The 15,410-nt window shown below is 30.5% G+C and overlaps 2 protein-coding genes and 1 non-coding gene across 13 annotated transcripts; 1 reads left to right on the forward strand and 2 right to left on the reverse strand.

Annotated features, from left to right (window-relative positions):
* The first annotated feature begins 146 nt into the window (after positions 1–146).
* Positions 147–8,165, forward strand: LOC145061209 (uncharacterized). 11 transcript variants are annotated; one of them, XR_013687136.1, is made up of 14 exons: positions 271–410; positions 735–902; positions 970–1,361; positions 2,820–3,012; positions 3,156–3,210; positions 3,787–3,822; positions 3,925–3,969; positions 4,077–4,160; positions 4,239–4,301; positions 4,397–4,435; positions 4,549–4,648; positions 4,717–4,867; positions 5,483–7,416; positions 7,778–8,059. XR_013687136.1 is itself a non-coding variant. In XM_079008627.1 (12 exons), exons 2-12 carry the CDS (start codon positions 1,307–1,309, stop codon positions 8,106–8,108), a joined length of 858 nt encoding a protein of 285 aa, XP_078864753.1. In that variant the 5' UTR covers positions 271–410; positions 735–1,306; the 3' UTR covers positions 8,109–8,165. The 11 variants fall into 11 exon arrangements, 3 of the variants coding, with proteins under 3 accessions (XP_078864753.1, XP_078864754.1, XP_078864752.1); XR_013687134.1 differs by lacking the exon at positions 7,778–8,059 and adding an exon at positions 8,072–8,165 and having other exon boundaries at positions 735–1,361; XR_013687138.1 differs by having other exon boundaries at positions 735–1,361; positions 2,465–3,012.
* Positions 2,464–2,569, reverse strand: LOC145065242 (small nucleolar RNA Z279/snoR105/snoR108). Its single transcript, XR_013688386.1, has one exon. It is a non-coding gene; the product is annotated as a small nucleolar RNA Z279/snoR105/snoR108 (small nucleolar RNA).
* Positions 8,027–12,551, reverse strand: LOC145061208 (farnesyl diphosphate synthase 2). Its single transcript, XM_079008625.1, has 11 exons — positions 12,327–12,551; positions 11,517–11,541; positions 11,305–11,417; positions 10,639–10,842; positions 10,449–10,537; positions 10,320–10,371; positions 10,138–10,233; positions 9,944–9,988; positions 9,773–9,862; positions 8,382–8,453; positions 8,027–8,291 (listed from the first exon to the last, which is right to left on the reverse strand). Exons 1-11 carry the CDS (start codon positions 12,438–12,440, stop codon positions 8,163–8,165), a joined length of 1,029 nt encoding a protein of 342 aa, XP_078864751.1. The 5' UTR covers positions 12,441–12,551; the 3' UTR covers positions 8,027–8,162.
* Positions 12,552–15,410: the final 2,859 nt, after the last annotated feature.

A 15,410-nucleotide genomic window follows, 5' to 3' on the forward strand; every position in this document is an offset into this window, starting at 1 on the left:
TATATATATATATATATATATATATATATATATATATATATATATATATATATATATATATATATATATATAAAAGAAAGAAAACGGCTAATAAGTTATCACCATGATATATTTCATTTGTTGTACAGTATATAGAAAATGAGAAACGGTTGTTTTTTATGCATCCACATATTTTTAAAGGTAATTGTCTATTATACCCTTCGTTTAGTAGAGATCAGAAAATCAAATCTCTTTTTCTCACCATAAAACCAAACCCTCATACGTTTCCCTCTATTCTCCGATGGTTCTTCCCGGACTGAAACCTGACCACCATTTGTCTCTGTACGATATTGTCTCCCTAAACCTTCTCCTCCTGATGCAGTCTGCAACGTGTTTTGAACAAGAAATCACGATGTTCAGCCAAGTAAAAGGTAAGTGATTCACTAATCCCTTCTTCACTAATCAACAACATGTTCTGATTAAACACGGTGCAATGTTCAGCCAGTGATTCACTGTGTATGTTTCATTTGCCACCTGGTTTAGAGTTTAAACTCTCATGTTATTAACAAAACCTGTGAAACCCACTTCAATTTCAATAAACACACGGACCTCACATTCCGGCAAGAAAGTCAAAGAAGCCAAAAAAAATCGGAAAGAAAATCAGTTTGTGCGATGTAACGGTGCATTTTTGCTTGATTATGCCCACCTGCAACTGATTCTAATATGTGTTATGTAATAGTGTTTTTTGCATCTAGAAAGTGCTTTGTAGACGGCCTTCTCTGGCGAACGTGATTTTTCTCCGGCAAATATCTGGTTCGAGTTTAGAGTTTTTCCGGTTGCTGTGTATCTTGATGGTACCTTCGTAAGAGAAGAGATGGAGGGAGATAAAGTGAACCTATATAGTATTAAGGAGCTGGATTCAAGTAAACCTTAGTTATTTATTGGGCCATTGAGTTTTCCTGGGTTTTTTAATTTTTGATGGTATGACAGGAAAGAGAAGGAGATGGAGACGAAACGGAGATAAACTAAGTAGGGTCCATTTTTTTTATAAAACAGGGGCATAACTGTCAATTTACATAAGAAATCTGTGGAAATATCAAAAAAGTGTACGTGGATATATCAGCTCCCATAGAAAATGGGTGGACTAAAATGTAGATAATGAATATATTTAGGTGGTGGGGAGATGGATAACAAATTAATGGTCACAAAAAGAGCATCCCAAATTTAGTAAATACGATTGGTTTTCGATCATCACCTCAATCTCAATCTCATTATCTGCTCTCTTTCTTTTTTCCACTCCTCTTTTTTTTTTTTCTTCAATTCCTTCATGTCTACACTGCCCTCTCTCTTATTAGCAAAACTTCGATACCAATTAAAGACAGGTAATTATAAGACTTATTTCTCATCAACGCTCTTATTTCATCTAAAACCCTATTCATGCAAATATTGGCATAAATAATCAATCAATTGATTGATTACTATGATGAACATCATAAATAATGTTATGATGAATATCATAAATAATTATAAGAATTATTTATGATGAACATCAATGCATATATCTGTGAAGATTTGTCATAAATAATCAAAATTATTGGATTTTATGATATCACTGTAAATAATTAAATATGTTGTAGTGCATATTTAATTTGATAAATTCAAATATATATATATATATATATATATATATATATATATATATATAAAACCTATGGTTTTCAATACTAAATAATATTACATTTTTGGTCCTTAAAAGTTATCCTTATTTACAATTCCTCTCAAATTTTTTTATACAAATTTGGTTTATACTTTCTTTCTTTTATAAATTTGGTTGAATTTTCTTATATATCATTTTACCTGTTTTTTTTTATTACAAACGTTTTACCAATTTTTTCTACAACCTAATTGTTTTATATTTAAATATTTACAGTTTTCTATATTATTATATTTATAGGTTTGATTACACTTTTCTACAAAATGACATCTAAAATGACATATGTTCTGTATCCATTAAACATTGTTTACAAAAATTTTCAACAAAAATTTATATATTTTTTTGTTATTTCTTATTATTTTTTCAAATTGGACAACTTCTTTTTACAGTATTAGTTTTTAAGAATTTTATATTTTTTTTAGCTTAATACTAATCTTTAATACTATTATGTTTTTATTTAATTCGACTAACTTTATGGACTATTAATGTAGATGATGTATTTTTTTTTTCGATTCTATTTTTTGGACTATCGTGCTAAACATCCATATAGAGGAGTTATGAATGAACAAAACCTTTTTGATTTTTTTTTCTGTAAGTCTTCAAAAAACATTTTCAAAAAAAATATTGTCATTTTATAAACAAAAGCTTTAAAAAATATTTTTGTAATTTTATAAACAAAATCCGCCCAACTTATGAACAAAGAAGTCCATAAGCCAACTTCTATTATTTAGCTTTGGCTAAAAATTATATAAACTCAAAATAATAATACAGGGATCAGATGGTTATAAGATTTGAGGTGCCTAATTGTCGTAAAGCTTTAGGCAAACACCCCATCTCGCATACTTAAATGCGAGTAATGACCACTCATCACCTCCCATTAAAACTTGCTTTGAAGGATCATGCCTTAAATCTTCCATTTAATCTCGTTTTATAACTACTCCCCAACTTACCACTTTTCTTCCAACTCCGATATGGGACCATTCCTTATAAAAAATAAGTTCCAATTTGATTTGGGAACTCCATAAGTCTAAAGATGATATGGGTTCAAATCATGCAATCCCAAACACCCATTAATTCACTTTCAATCGTTCATAAGTAGTTACAGTTACACCACTGCTGTTATTAGGGAACCAGGATACTACTATGTCACTTGCCCAATTCTCCTCGCTTTCTTCTTTAACCTTTCTACCACCGCCTACGCCCACCACTCGAGTCCTTCCAATCCATTGTTTCCATACTCGACCATCCACCTCCACCAGTGCAACAACCTTAAGCAACATAGTAAATTATGGTGTCATTGCTTGTCTTCGCGCCAAAAGGTATCATCCTCATCATCCAACACTCTCTACTCAATTCCCGTGAAATGAATTTTCGATTTCAGGTGATTGTTGTTTCCTCGTTATATAAATAATTCCAATTATCATGTCATTCTATCCTTCATGCGTGTGTTGATGGTGTTTAGCGCGGATGTGGCATTCGAAGCTGCAAAGGCTGCAATTATGGGTGGAATATCGGTTGTAAGTATGCTGCTGTCATATTGTTAGTAGAATTAATGGCTGAAAATTTGAAATTGGTGTATGTTTTCTTCTTGCAAAGTTCCACGTGAGCTCGACTCCCAAACGAACTGATAACATTCGTACTTGAACATAAGATTCATATACAAACTAACTTCTCAATTCATCGTTCCAGATTTAAAGCTCCCTTATGAAGCATTTCATATTCTTATTAATAATTTACTTGAATTATTAGGTTATTAGTTCTGAAAAAAAGCATATGAAAACAGATTTTGTAATTAGCATCCAATTGAACTTGCTGGGGTGATTTCACCTTGTAGCTCACAGTGTTCTTGAGTATCGCCCCTGTCAATTGTGATAACTTGCACATAAGATGAAGTAGCCAAAATGAAAGTAAAGAAAACCGAATTAATGTAACATTTGTACTTTTCACTCTTCAATGCCTTTAACTCACATGATTAAGCTAGAATAAGTATGCAATGACAAATTACAATTATTAGTTTAATTTACAAGTAAACAAAGCCTTATTGGATGTAATTATGATGTTTTGACATAGAAGCAATGTTTGTTGATTTGCAGCTGGAGATTGTGGTTTCTACCCCAGGTGTTTTCCAGGTTGTTTAACATAAAGCCATTTGTATGATTTACATGCATTTCATACATTTTTGGTTGATGATCTTGAAAGCTTATAGTTTTCCACATTTTTTTATTTGATAGGTTTTACATCAACTGGTGCAAGATTTTCCAACCATAACTCTAGGGGTAAGTGTTTCATATTCATCAATTGTATGATCATTTTTTAGTGAACTATTTTGTCAAGGATGAATTCTTAACATATCTTAAATTCTTAATGCTCTAACATGTTCCAGATTGGCACTGTTTTAAATATTAAGGATGTTGAAAATGCAAAAAAAGCTGGTGCAAAATTCATCATGAGTCCTGCAATTGTGAAGGCATGTCAGAATTATTACAACAATATAACATTGTTTATGATTTTTAAATCTTCTGTTAATAATGTAAATTGTTTGCAGGGTATTCTGGATGAAGACAGTGATGATTTGCTATATATACCTGGTGTAATGACCCCAACAGAAGTAAGTACACAATCATTGTTTTTGGCTTCTTGTTAATAAAAACTAAGGCATTTGTAGAGTTATATATTATTATTATCTGTAAAATTATTTTACAGATACTTTCATCATATAATGCTGGTGCCAAAATGGTGAAGGTTAGGTGCTTTTACATTCATGTTTTTCTCTATTACATTTTTATGTTATCTACTCATTTGAAATTAGTAAAAAAAATAAAAGCAAAATTTATAATGATTGTGTATCTTTAAAGGTATACCCTGTTTCTGTACTTGGTGGTTTTGGATACATAGCAACTTTGAAGAAGCCTTTTCCTCATATTCCTTTAATTGCATCTCAAGGAATAACAACTGGTGGGTTATAATTATATATATTGTGTTTGTTATACATGACGTAACATAACATTTTTTTTATTATATAGATTTAGTTGGTGAATATATTGGTGAGGGAGCATCAGCTGTTGTTCTATCTGATGCTATTTTTGAGAAAGAGGCAATGACTCAAAGAAACTTCACTGCAATTTATCAACTTGCAAAACTTGCAGCTTTACAAGGCAATGAAGCTGTAGAAAGGTATTTACTATTTACTATTATAGGTTTTTTTATTATTGTTTTTACTTTTTACTTAATCATACACCATATCTAATTATGCATCTCATGTTGCAAATTATTTGGAATTTTGTAGGCGTCAACGCCTTGCTGTTTCAATACCTTTTTCTTTATAATTACTTTACACCAAATAAGTAAAAATGGTTTGATAGAAACCCTTATATTTATTAGCTTTTTACAAACTTGACACCTATTTTTTGTTACAATAACTTTATAAATTATATTATTGGATATTGATAACGAAAATGAAATTATTCGTGTATAATTAATTATAGTATTATTGAAACAACAGTTTTATTACTAAAACAGGTAACAATATTAAGTATACGATATTATTGTACAAGCAATAAACTTAAAATAAATAAGTTCAAAGTTGAATGACCAATTTGTACAAGTGTAGCTATGATTGAATCGAGTGTATGAATGAAATCAGAGTCGGAACAAATTTAGAGACAAAATCTAAATGTAATCTGTTTGGCTCATATTATGCTCTCAAAAGTACAAAGTGGCTTTAGACAAGAATACAATGGAAACCCTCAAAAGTTCTTATCTAACTCTAGCACTCTTCCCTATTTATAGGAAACATGAGAGCATACAAGAGACTAGACATTATAATTTCGAAACTAAAAGTGCCCCTGTAATAACATTACAAAACTATTGAAACTATTCATTGACCTTCGACACCTCACAACTAATTTCGATATCAACATTCTCCTCCTTTGTGAGAAGTGTCGAAATCAGGTCATCAACATCTGAATACCTTGGTGCATCGTTCTTCGAATCTCAGAGTACCAATTCATCACATTCTTCAGCCCAACTTTATCTCCATTATTGTTTTTCTTACAACTATTCATACGAACAAGTAAATTCATATAATCAGCAGTTGTATATCTTTCAACGTCGCAAGCTTGGAATAAAAACTTTGTATTCTTTCCCTTTTTACTTTTTCCAACGAAAACAATTCCCAGAGGCTTTAAACATATTTCTCCATCAACATACTTCTTCATATTAGCTTGGCTTTTTAACAATGACTGATGCACTGTTATTTCCTTTCCCATTGCTAAAGCCAATTCAACATCAGTTAAGGCTAAGCAGTCATAGTAGTTGTCTATGAAGAGTTTGATGTGTGCAAGACCCAACAGATATTCATCTTTACTTGTACCTTGAAGCTTCATAGCATCAATGCCTTAAAGAATTCTTGCCACTTGAATTAGATCATTTCAGATTCATAAGAGGGAAAGTAGCTACTGAAAAGTCAAACGTGGCGTTGTCAGCTCTGACCACATGATAACCAAAATTTTGTAGAACATCCTCAAAGAAAACATCTTTAGATATGCTAAGTACTCGGGCAATCTTCACAAGAGACCAGGATTCTTCTAGTTCCTTTCCAAGTACAACAAGAAATCTAAGCTTCAGATGCTTGAATTCCTCTTTGTTTTCAAACTTGTCAACAATCTGATACTGAGCATTGATAAACATCATCTCATTGATCGAAAAATCCAACTGATTCGTATGAGAGTTCTCAATTGCATAACTCTTCTTTGGTTTCTTTTCGAAATCATGCATTTTGCCATATACCTTATGTCTGTGCGTCATTTGCAGAAGTTTAAAAAAACATGCTTAAAAAAATATCTCGTCGTTATTTCTTCTTGTGTCGCTCTTCTTCACCAAAACAAGCTTCCTCTCTTGTTGCTCCACTTCCACGTCACTCTTGACAAACGACCCCCGCCGCCGACTACTATTCAGTTGTCGATGACTAGTAGTCAGCTGTTGACGACTGCTGCCCCGTTGCCTCATATTAGTTTGTTCCATTTTCTCGTCATATTGTGATTGTTACTGAAATTGGTTAAGTCTTTAATGAAATCGACTCATTTTTAGTAAAATCGATTCACACTCTACTGGAATTGGATCTCTTCTTTCCGTATACATCACAAGAGCCATGTTTTCATATTACAGTTCCATAGATGTAGCTAGAATTTTGGTTGAAATTATAGTCGAATTCAAATAAAATTTATTCCTTTACACATTGCTTGTTTTGATTTCTTCTTAGTTTGCATATGTTTTTAGCGGATAAAGTATTAGGTTTAAAATATGATTTCATGTCATATAATCGTGATTAGATTGTTTGGTGGTAGGCTTTTAATAACATAAAATAACAAAAGGACATGCTAATCTTAATGTTGGATAAACACTCCCTCTTTGGGTCTTAGGGCTTCGATAGCCCATAGACACTCAAATAAAAGCCCAAAAGAGAAATCTTTATAGTGTATGTGGACTATAAATATAAGCCAACGGAAAGGACAGAGAGTATCGTCTTATGCTATCAAGTATCCGATCTCCTCTGCGAACAAACTAGCCCTAGGTTAAAATTGGACAACGAGATTTCATCAAATTCAGAAAGTTTGTCAGTGGAACTTTTTAATTCTTCATGGGAAAGAGAAAGGAGCGTAGACTGGCGGCGAAGACTGCAGTTAATAGAAGAGTAAAACTCGATCTTATGGCGGAACCCTCTGGTAATCGTGTCGTATGTTCTGTTTGATTATTTCAATTTCTGTAGTTGATTATCTATATAGTTAAACGACGTAGCGTACAATTTTAGTTGATGAGATTGCGAAGACGATTAGTTAGTTTCTTATTGTTATGCTCTCAACTTGTGCGAGTCATTTGAATTGGAGCTAATCTTTGAGACCGAGTTAGTGATTTATTCGAATATATTCCGACGGTTTTAGCTCCGCCCCAATCTTGTTTGGAAATTCAAATTTAGATTCATCAAAGATCATGAAAATTTAAGCTTAAAAGATTGATGATTTAATGCCAGGGCCTGTTTATATCAAAGTTGGCTTTAATTTTCATTGTCCTTACTGATTTTTATAGGAGATTTTGGTGATCATTGTATTGGTTGATGTTTACTTTAAGCAAGCCATGTTTGGTCTCCCAAGATATTCCTTTCAGAATAGAACCAGTTCCCTCGGCAATCATGGCGCTTCATTTAATCAATCTCTCGAACCTCGACGACCAAAACTAGTATCCTCAGCAACGCTCTCGATTCCTTTTTTTAATCTATATTAATTACTTTGTAAAGTGTAATTGCGTAATTATTCTCATTAGTTGATTTCAGTATCGTAAAGTAAAACAACTCCAATTTTGGATTACCAATTTATTGTGCAGAAATCAGAATGAAAGTATACAAAGCGAAAGGTACTAGAAAGTAGAAAGTACAAACAGCATTAACATTACATTGGAATGGAATCGGTTATTCCTATTTTTGCCTCTTGTATATTTTTGCCAAGAAAGATTTCAACACGGCTTGTACGGGTTTGCTTGGGTGAGTTTCGATTGATTTCACCAACTTTTCGTAAGTCTTATTCTCGTATTCTTCAAACACGCCCTGAGAATTGTATATATTTTAGTACTATATACGTATATGATATAGGAAAAGTAAAGAATGAAATAGCGAATGTTGGATAAAAACTGAAACCTGAAGGTTGAGAGAATTGTATAGTTCCTTTACTTTTGCCACGCTGCCCGGATCCTTCCTCCCGTAGTTCTCCTGAATAATAAATAATAAAGAAAATGCAACTTTTTACAAAAACTTTGTTGTTAAATCTGAGGAACCAACTCTTTGAATAGTAAAAACAAAAATTTATTGTTTGATTATTTATTTGTCTCATATTTCGTGCTAAACTTCATTCTTTTAATTTAGCTCATTCTTAAATATTATGTACTAGGTGTAAGACCCATTTATTACATGGGTTAATTAAAAAAACATAAATATAAATGTCTAAAAATTTAAGAATTTTGGATTTGTAAGAAAATAAAAAAAACACTGAATTTTTAAAATTGATTTTTTTTTATCTTTTAAATTTAAATAAATAAACAAAATAAATTAACGAGCTTAAATTAGAAATTTGAAATAAGAAGGTAAGTTTATTAATGAAAATGATATTCATTTATTACTACATTTATTGTAATTATTATCCTCCATAATAAATGAAGGTTTTTTTTTGCCACATGTCATCTTCTCCTTCATTTGGACACATGGTATTTTCTAGATTTTTTGAATTTTTTATTTTCCACTTATCATTTTATTGTAATTTTCATTTTATTAAATTAAAATTCCACATTTAATATGTAAGGTAATATATATGTAAGGTATTTATTAGAAATGATTTATATATGTAATGTATTCAATGTATTAAAGTCTCATTAATTTTAATAATTTAAATTTTTTCTCATTTTTCTTATAAATTCAAACTTCTCAAATTGTTAAAATTTCATATTTAATTTTTTTTTAAATAAACCCATGTAATACATGGGTCTTACACCTAGTATTAAAATATTATGTAAATTTATTAAAATAGAAAAACTTATAAAATGACATGTGGAAAAAAAATTAATTCAAAATAATCATAAAATGACATTTGGCAAATTGAATGAGAGTGTGATATGTAGCAAAAAAAAAAAATTTCATTTATTAGAGTAGATTTTTAGTTTTTTCGTTAGATCATCAACGTTTCATAAGTATATATTTTTCCATTTTTATTTTGGCTTAAAAAAAGGTTTGAATGAATTATTGTTTCTCCGTTCTTTATTATATTTCTTTTCATTTATGGTTGCATACCATCTACGGCTTCTATCATATTTTTATATTTATCTGTAATTCTAATGTTAAATTAAATAATTATTTATTAACTTATATTTTATATAAATGATTAAAATGTTTTTTTTTATTGAAAATCAATATAGGTTAGAAAAATATATGCACGAAAGATTTTTTTTTCTTTGTTAGAGAGATGGTTTAATGAGTTGGAATGAATCACTTTTTATACCAAAAACTATGTAAAAAGAGAAGTGGTGGTTGATGCTTACGTTGAGAAGTTTCTTCTGCTCCTCGTTAGAAAGTTCCAATGCTTTCACAACCAACCATGAACACTTGAAGTCTTCGATGTCTGTTCCAATCTGTTTGTTACAATCGAGAGCATGAGTTGTGGTTCTTTAATTAAGACAAACATAAATAAATGATATTTTTGGTGGACCAACCTTTCCAATCACCTCAGGAGCACCAAAACAGTCCAAATAATCATCCTACAACATTTTTATTTAACAATCACAAATTATATTCATTTCAACTCTGGAAAGTAAACATGAAAAATGACCTTAAAAATTCCCAATGGGAGAATCCACTATACGAAAAATTGTTATAATTATATACACTAATCTTTCAAGCTAATTACCTGCACTTGAAAATAGGTACCCATTTCAACGAGGACATCTTTCACTTGAACATGATCATCTAGATTCTCTCCAAACATAAGGAGTGCACATGCAACCTTCAACCACACAATAAATCAATTTTTTTTTTTTTTGGAAAAATAGAAATATAAAGAAAGCAAAATAAGCACAAAAGTCTACTCACAGGAATATAAAACGAGTAATAGGCTGTTTTGTACTGAACAATCCGACGGTGACTGCAACACCACATGAAAATTGTGACTTAAATAGATCAAGTGGAGTTTATGAAGAGAGACATAAGATTGTTACTTACATAGATAAAGAATATTTTGACAGATCTTTTTCTCCAACAAGTGTAGTAATCAAATCAATCATCTGTCCAGATGCTGTTTGGAATTCCACCTGTTGAAAAAATTTAAAAGCAGGGGATTAAGAAACATTATATGAACTAAAAATCAAATAAAGTTGTTAATAATTAAAATGACTATGTAACATAAACAAACCTCATTGAATAGATCGAGTAGATCCACATAATAAGTCTTTGATCTGAAATGTTTCTTTAAGATTCTGGAAATATGGTTGCGAAGAACAACTCCATCATTTACAGCAATCATACCAACTTTGGGTAATCTAAACCAACAGGGTTGACCTCTGCGTGTATGCGATTCATCCATGATGTCATCAAGTACAAGAAAATATGCTTGAAGCTGCAATCACAAGATACAACGAATGATATCATGTAACACAACTAAGTGTCTAAGTTGATCATTCTTTTTCACTTAATGAGCTTAATGCATTAAGCACTTAATCTGAACAAGTATACAATGACTCTTTCTTTTTAACTTAATCTGAATAAGCCAAAAAACATGACTTAATGTATGAAGACATGACCCCTTTACCTATATTCACTTTTTTTTTTTCCTACCAACCACTCTAATGTTACAATTGATGAAAATTGTAGAAAAAATAGAAAATAAAGGTAAAATGTTGATTTATTCTCATTCAGACCTTTTCACTTTATTCATTTATCCAAACAGACATCCCATTCAATCACTTTACCCATATATAACTTTGTTGGAAAAAAAACATACAGCCCCTTAATAGTTATTTGGAAAAGAAAATTCATGCATAGGCAAAAGTAGTTTTTGGTATTATTTATATGTAATTACCCATTCAATGCACCAACCAAGGGCACATGCAAGAAAAACTTCATCTTCTGTTAGTTCTTCTCCTTTTAGAAGCTTGTAGCTGTCCACAACGGAAAGGCCTCTATTTAACTTTCCTGCATAAACCGTATTTTGTTGTAAGATAGACAATCAATTTGCAGAAGGTTAAATTTATTGAATAAAAATTATGGAAAAACTGATTTTACAGTTTTTACCTCCAGGTACATTGTAGTCAAGCATCTGCAGAAAGTAAGAAAAACAATTTTTAAAGTTGTAGGATCGATATGGCTATTAGTTTCTTGCTATGAAGATCACATAATAGAATTCAAACATTAAAAGGTGGAGCTCAAATACACAGCTACAGAAATGAGTCAATGACAAACACAAGAGCTTACATAGTAACATGTCCCTCCAAATAAATAGGACACATGAAGGTATATACTATTTAATACCACGGCTTAAAGTTAAATAATGAGCATGTATAGTATATCATAATATATAGCCAACAAAAAACATTACGATAGTTTCAAAGAAAGAAAACTAATGTTTAGGCCCCATAGTTGATCAGATATTAGGTTTTGTCAAAAAAAAAAAAAAAAAAAAAAACAGAGATACACGAATTATATCTAATTTCTGTATTTGAATAATCAAATTTTCATCAAAAACTCAGAAGTTTGTTTATATATATTAATATATTTGAGCCGAATAGATAGATATAGATTTAGAAGTTAGAACATGAAACGTTTAAACTATGCACTCAGTGTAATCATCTCCTAATTAATGTAGCAAAAGAATTTCAATAGTGATTAGCAGAAAATTAAATCCTAATCTCGCGCAAATCTTCTCGAAATTTATAAAATATTTTAAAAACAGATATCCAAGTCAGCGACAGGACAAACGAACGTCCACAGTCAACGCATTAATGCATACAAAAATAATACATGCATAAATAAATCGAACGATTGGACATTCAGAGATGAGGTGGTGAAGAACTGTAAATATATGAAATTAACAATTAATCGTACCCGTTCGACCCACTGACGAGAATCGTCGTCGAACTCAAATGAAGGATCATGAATTAGCTCCGATTTCAGAACCTCATACACTTGCAGGAATTTGGACTTCAGATCGCTGCTCATTGTTGTAGAGAGAGAGAGAGAGAAAGAGTGGTTCGAATCTAGAGTAGAGAGAGAGACGATGATGCAGTAGGCAATGGATTGGTGGGTTGAGACTTGAGATCGGGTTGGGAAGGAGTATTTGTAGCCAGATAATGCTGCTGTACTTTGCTGAATAACACAAACACACCTAAATACACACCACCTGTAGGTGTATTTGTCCAATCAACAACTAATTTTAACCCTTTCCTCTCATAATAATACAATATTTTCATATATCTAAAAACTTACATTTACTTCTTTTCCTGTTTATTGTTTGTACTGTGTAATCATTACTTATTATTATTGTTTAACTTATTTACGTGGATGATTCTAAATATGCCTACATGACAACTAATTTTGTGAAACACCAGAACGTGATTTTAAACATTCATTTTGTAGATTAAAAAAATAAAAAAAATTATAAAATGCAAAGTAAAAAGAAAATCCAAAAATTCTATTTTTTAAAATATTATTTTCATTATTTAATTTATCAAAAAAAAAAATAATAAAAAAAATAAAAAAATCATAATTTTTTTGAAATATGAGTGAAATATTCTAATAGAATATTACACTGTAAATAATCAAATTGAATTTTTAAAATGTTAGAATATTCTAATATTCTACTAAAATTGATAGATATATTAAAATATTCGAATATTCTATTTGAATTTTTAAATTTATTAGAATATTCTAATATTCTGTTAGATTTTTTTTTGAATATTTATAGATTAATATTCTAGTAGAATGTTCTAACATTCTAAAAATTCGATTTGAATAATTACAGTATAATATTCTATTAGAATATTTCATGTATATTTTGAAAAAAACTGTAATTTTATTTATTTATTTATTGGATAAAAAAATGACGAAAATAATATTATTTTTTTTTTGAAAATTTTCATTTATTTTGCATTTTAAAAATATTTTTTTGATCTCCAAAATGAATAACTAGGATTGCGTCACGGTCTCACAATATATATATATATATATATATATATATATATATATATATATATATATATATATATATATATATTTCTTACCACTCTATAAATACTAACCTTTTAACCTTTAATTTCACACAATCTTTTATTATCCTTATATCCTTTATTCAATTTTTTACAAAATAGATTCAAACAATTCTTCTGATAACATCACCCCAAGCTCCAGTTGAAAGAAATGTTGTGATACTAGTTCAAGAATACCTACTAGAAATGTTTTTGCTTTCGATCCATCAATACCATTTCACCGACCAAAAATAGAAGCCCTTGATTATTGACACCTAAATTTAATTTCAAAATATGCAACAATTTTATTATATTCCAACACTCACCCAAACCTATTCAACAACTTCTCATATCTTCCCGAATATGATCTGGAAACCCAACAACCTCCAAGCCAGAAGCCGAGCTCATTACGTAAATGAAATCGCCACCCGAAGACATCCCTAAAACTCAACTCCAACCCATCTCCAAATCGTCTCAACTCAAAGTAAAAGGAAAGGAATCCGCTCAATTGTGGACTCCGAGTGAAGAATCCGTGTTGGCTCGGTCGTGGGTTAACATATCAAAGGACCTGAAGACCAGAAATGCACAAGCGAGTGAGCATTTTTAGAAATGTAATATAAAATGCTTTCACATTGAAATGGGTCGTGATGACTACTATAAAAAAATACCAACTGACGACCATTTATCGAGATTTTATTGCATCCCCATAATCATGGCCAGAAAAAGACTTTTCTTATTTATGATTATTTTAAAATAGAGTGTATTTATAATTGTAGAATCAGTCCCATTAAAAGTATTTCCGAATAAATGTTTTTCATTGATTATTAAAAACTTGGGATATTGTAACTGATACAAGAAGCATAAGCATAAACGTAATCATTACTGTCCTTACAACATCTATGACCTATATTTCCTCGAATCTCTCATCAGATCCATACATCATTATCTCTGTACTGCTACTTATGATACAAAGAAACTGAGTGGGCTAGGTTGGGAAACTGGTGAGTACATAGGGTTTACAACCCACAATGATGTAGTTAATTTGTTTAATTATCTATTTCATATCAAACAATTAACCCAATTACCCATCTCTAATATATTCTTTATCTATAGAGACCTATCTTAAGGACCATCATTTTAATTATCGTGGGTCCCATCTATATTCTATTTAGATGACTACATCGTTAGTACATTAGTATTAGTTCCTACATCGTTAATATAATAGTACTAGTTCTTACATAATTAGTACAATAGTACTATTAAAGTCGTGATATCCTATCATGATTTTCATCTTTCATCGTACTATTACATATTATCATTTTAACCTTTCATTACCTTTTTAGTACCCAATGTATTATATTCATAAAAATACATATATATGATATAAATCATATAAATTTATCTTTATAACATTTTATCTAACATATAACATCTTTGCACATAAGCACATATATCATTTAATTATCTAAATACTGATGGGTTTAAAGCAAAACATACAATCCTATGTGTGCATGCAACCCTAATAAGATCTATGTCTTCTCTAATTGAGCATACAACCCTAGATCTATGATAAATAATCGAAAATCACATAATAATGGTTATGATACATACCTTTGATTGTTATGTAGTAATAACAATCCGAAACCTTGAAGATGTTGAAGCTTGAGAGCAAGTATCACAAGTGTAATACCTCTAATGAATCACAAACACACTTAGCAAGAAGATGAGATATGAGAGGGGATGAGGAAGCTTTAATTTTCGGCTATTACTCTCTAGGGTTTCATGTGGCCAAAAATACCAAAGGTTAGGCTCCTTATATAGTGAGGTGACTTAGAGCTAAAGTTAGGGTTAGAAGTAGGAAACCCTAATTGCTTTGCTTAAGGACCAAACATACCCTAAACCTTCCATCCAATAGCCCTTGGACGGAAATTCTAGGGCCTTCCTA

Source organism: Lactuca serriola, chromosome 7 (genome assembly GCF_051521515.1).
Source record: "Lactuca serriola cultivar US96UC23 chromosome 7, Lser_US96UC23_V15, whole genome shotgun sequence".
Taxonomy (NCBI): domain Eukaryota; kingdom Viridiplantae; phylum Streptophyta; class Magnoliopsida; order Asterales; family Asteraceae; genus Lactuca; species Lactuca serriola.

What these genes read in the sequence shown, in the direction of transcription:
- LOC145061209 (XM_079008626.1), top strand. Translation starts at nt 1,307, where the DNA reads ATGTCTACACTGCCCTCTCTCTTATTAGCAAAACTTCGATACCAATTA. An exon ending in TCGATACCAATTAAAGACAG is followed by an intron (nt 1,362 to 2,819) that starts GTAATTATAAGA and finishes TGCTGTTATTAG; the next exon opens with GGAACCAGGATACTACTATG. An exon ending in TGAGTCCTGCAATTGTGAAG is followed by an intron (nt 4,161 to 4,238) that starts GCATGTCAGAAT and finishes AATTGTTTGCAG; the next exon opens with GGTATTCTGGATGAAGACAG.
- LOC145061208 (XM_079008625.1), bottom strand. Translation starts at nt 12,440, where the DNA reads ATGAGCAGCGATCTGAAGTCCAAATTCCTGCAAGTGTATGAGGTTCTG. An exon ending in TACTCGATCTATTCAATGAG is followed by an intron (nt 10,538 to 10,638) that starts GTTTGTTTATGT and finishes TTTTTTCAACAG; the next exon opens with GTGGAATTCCAAACAGCATC. An exon ending in CTCCTGAGGTGATTGGAAAG is followed by an intron (nt 9,863 to 9,943) that starts GTTGGTCCACCA and finishes TGTAACAAACAG; the next exon opens with ATTGGAACAGACATCGAAGA.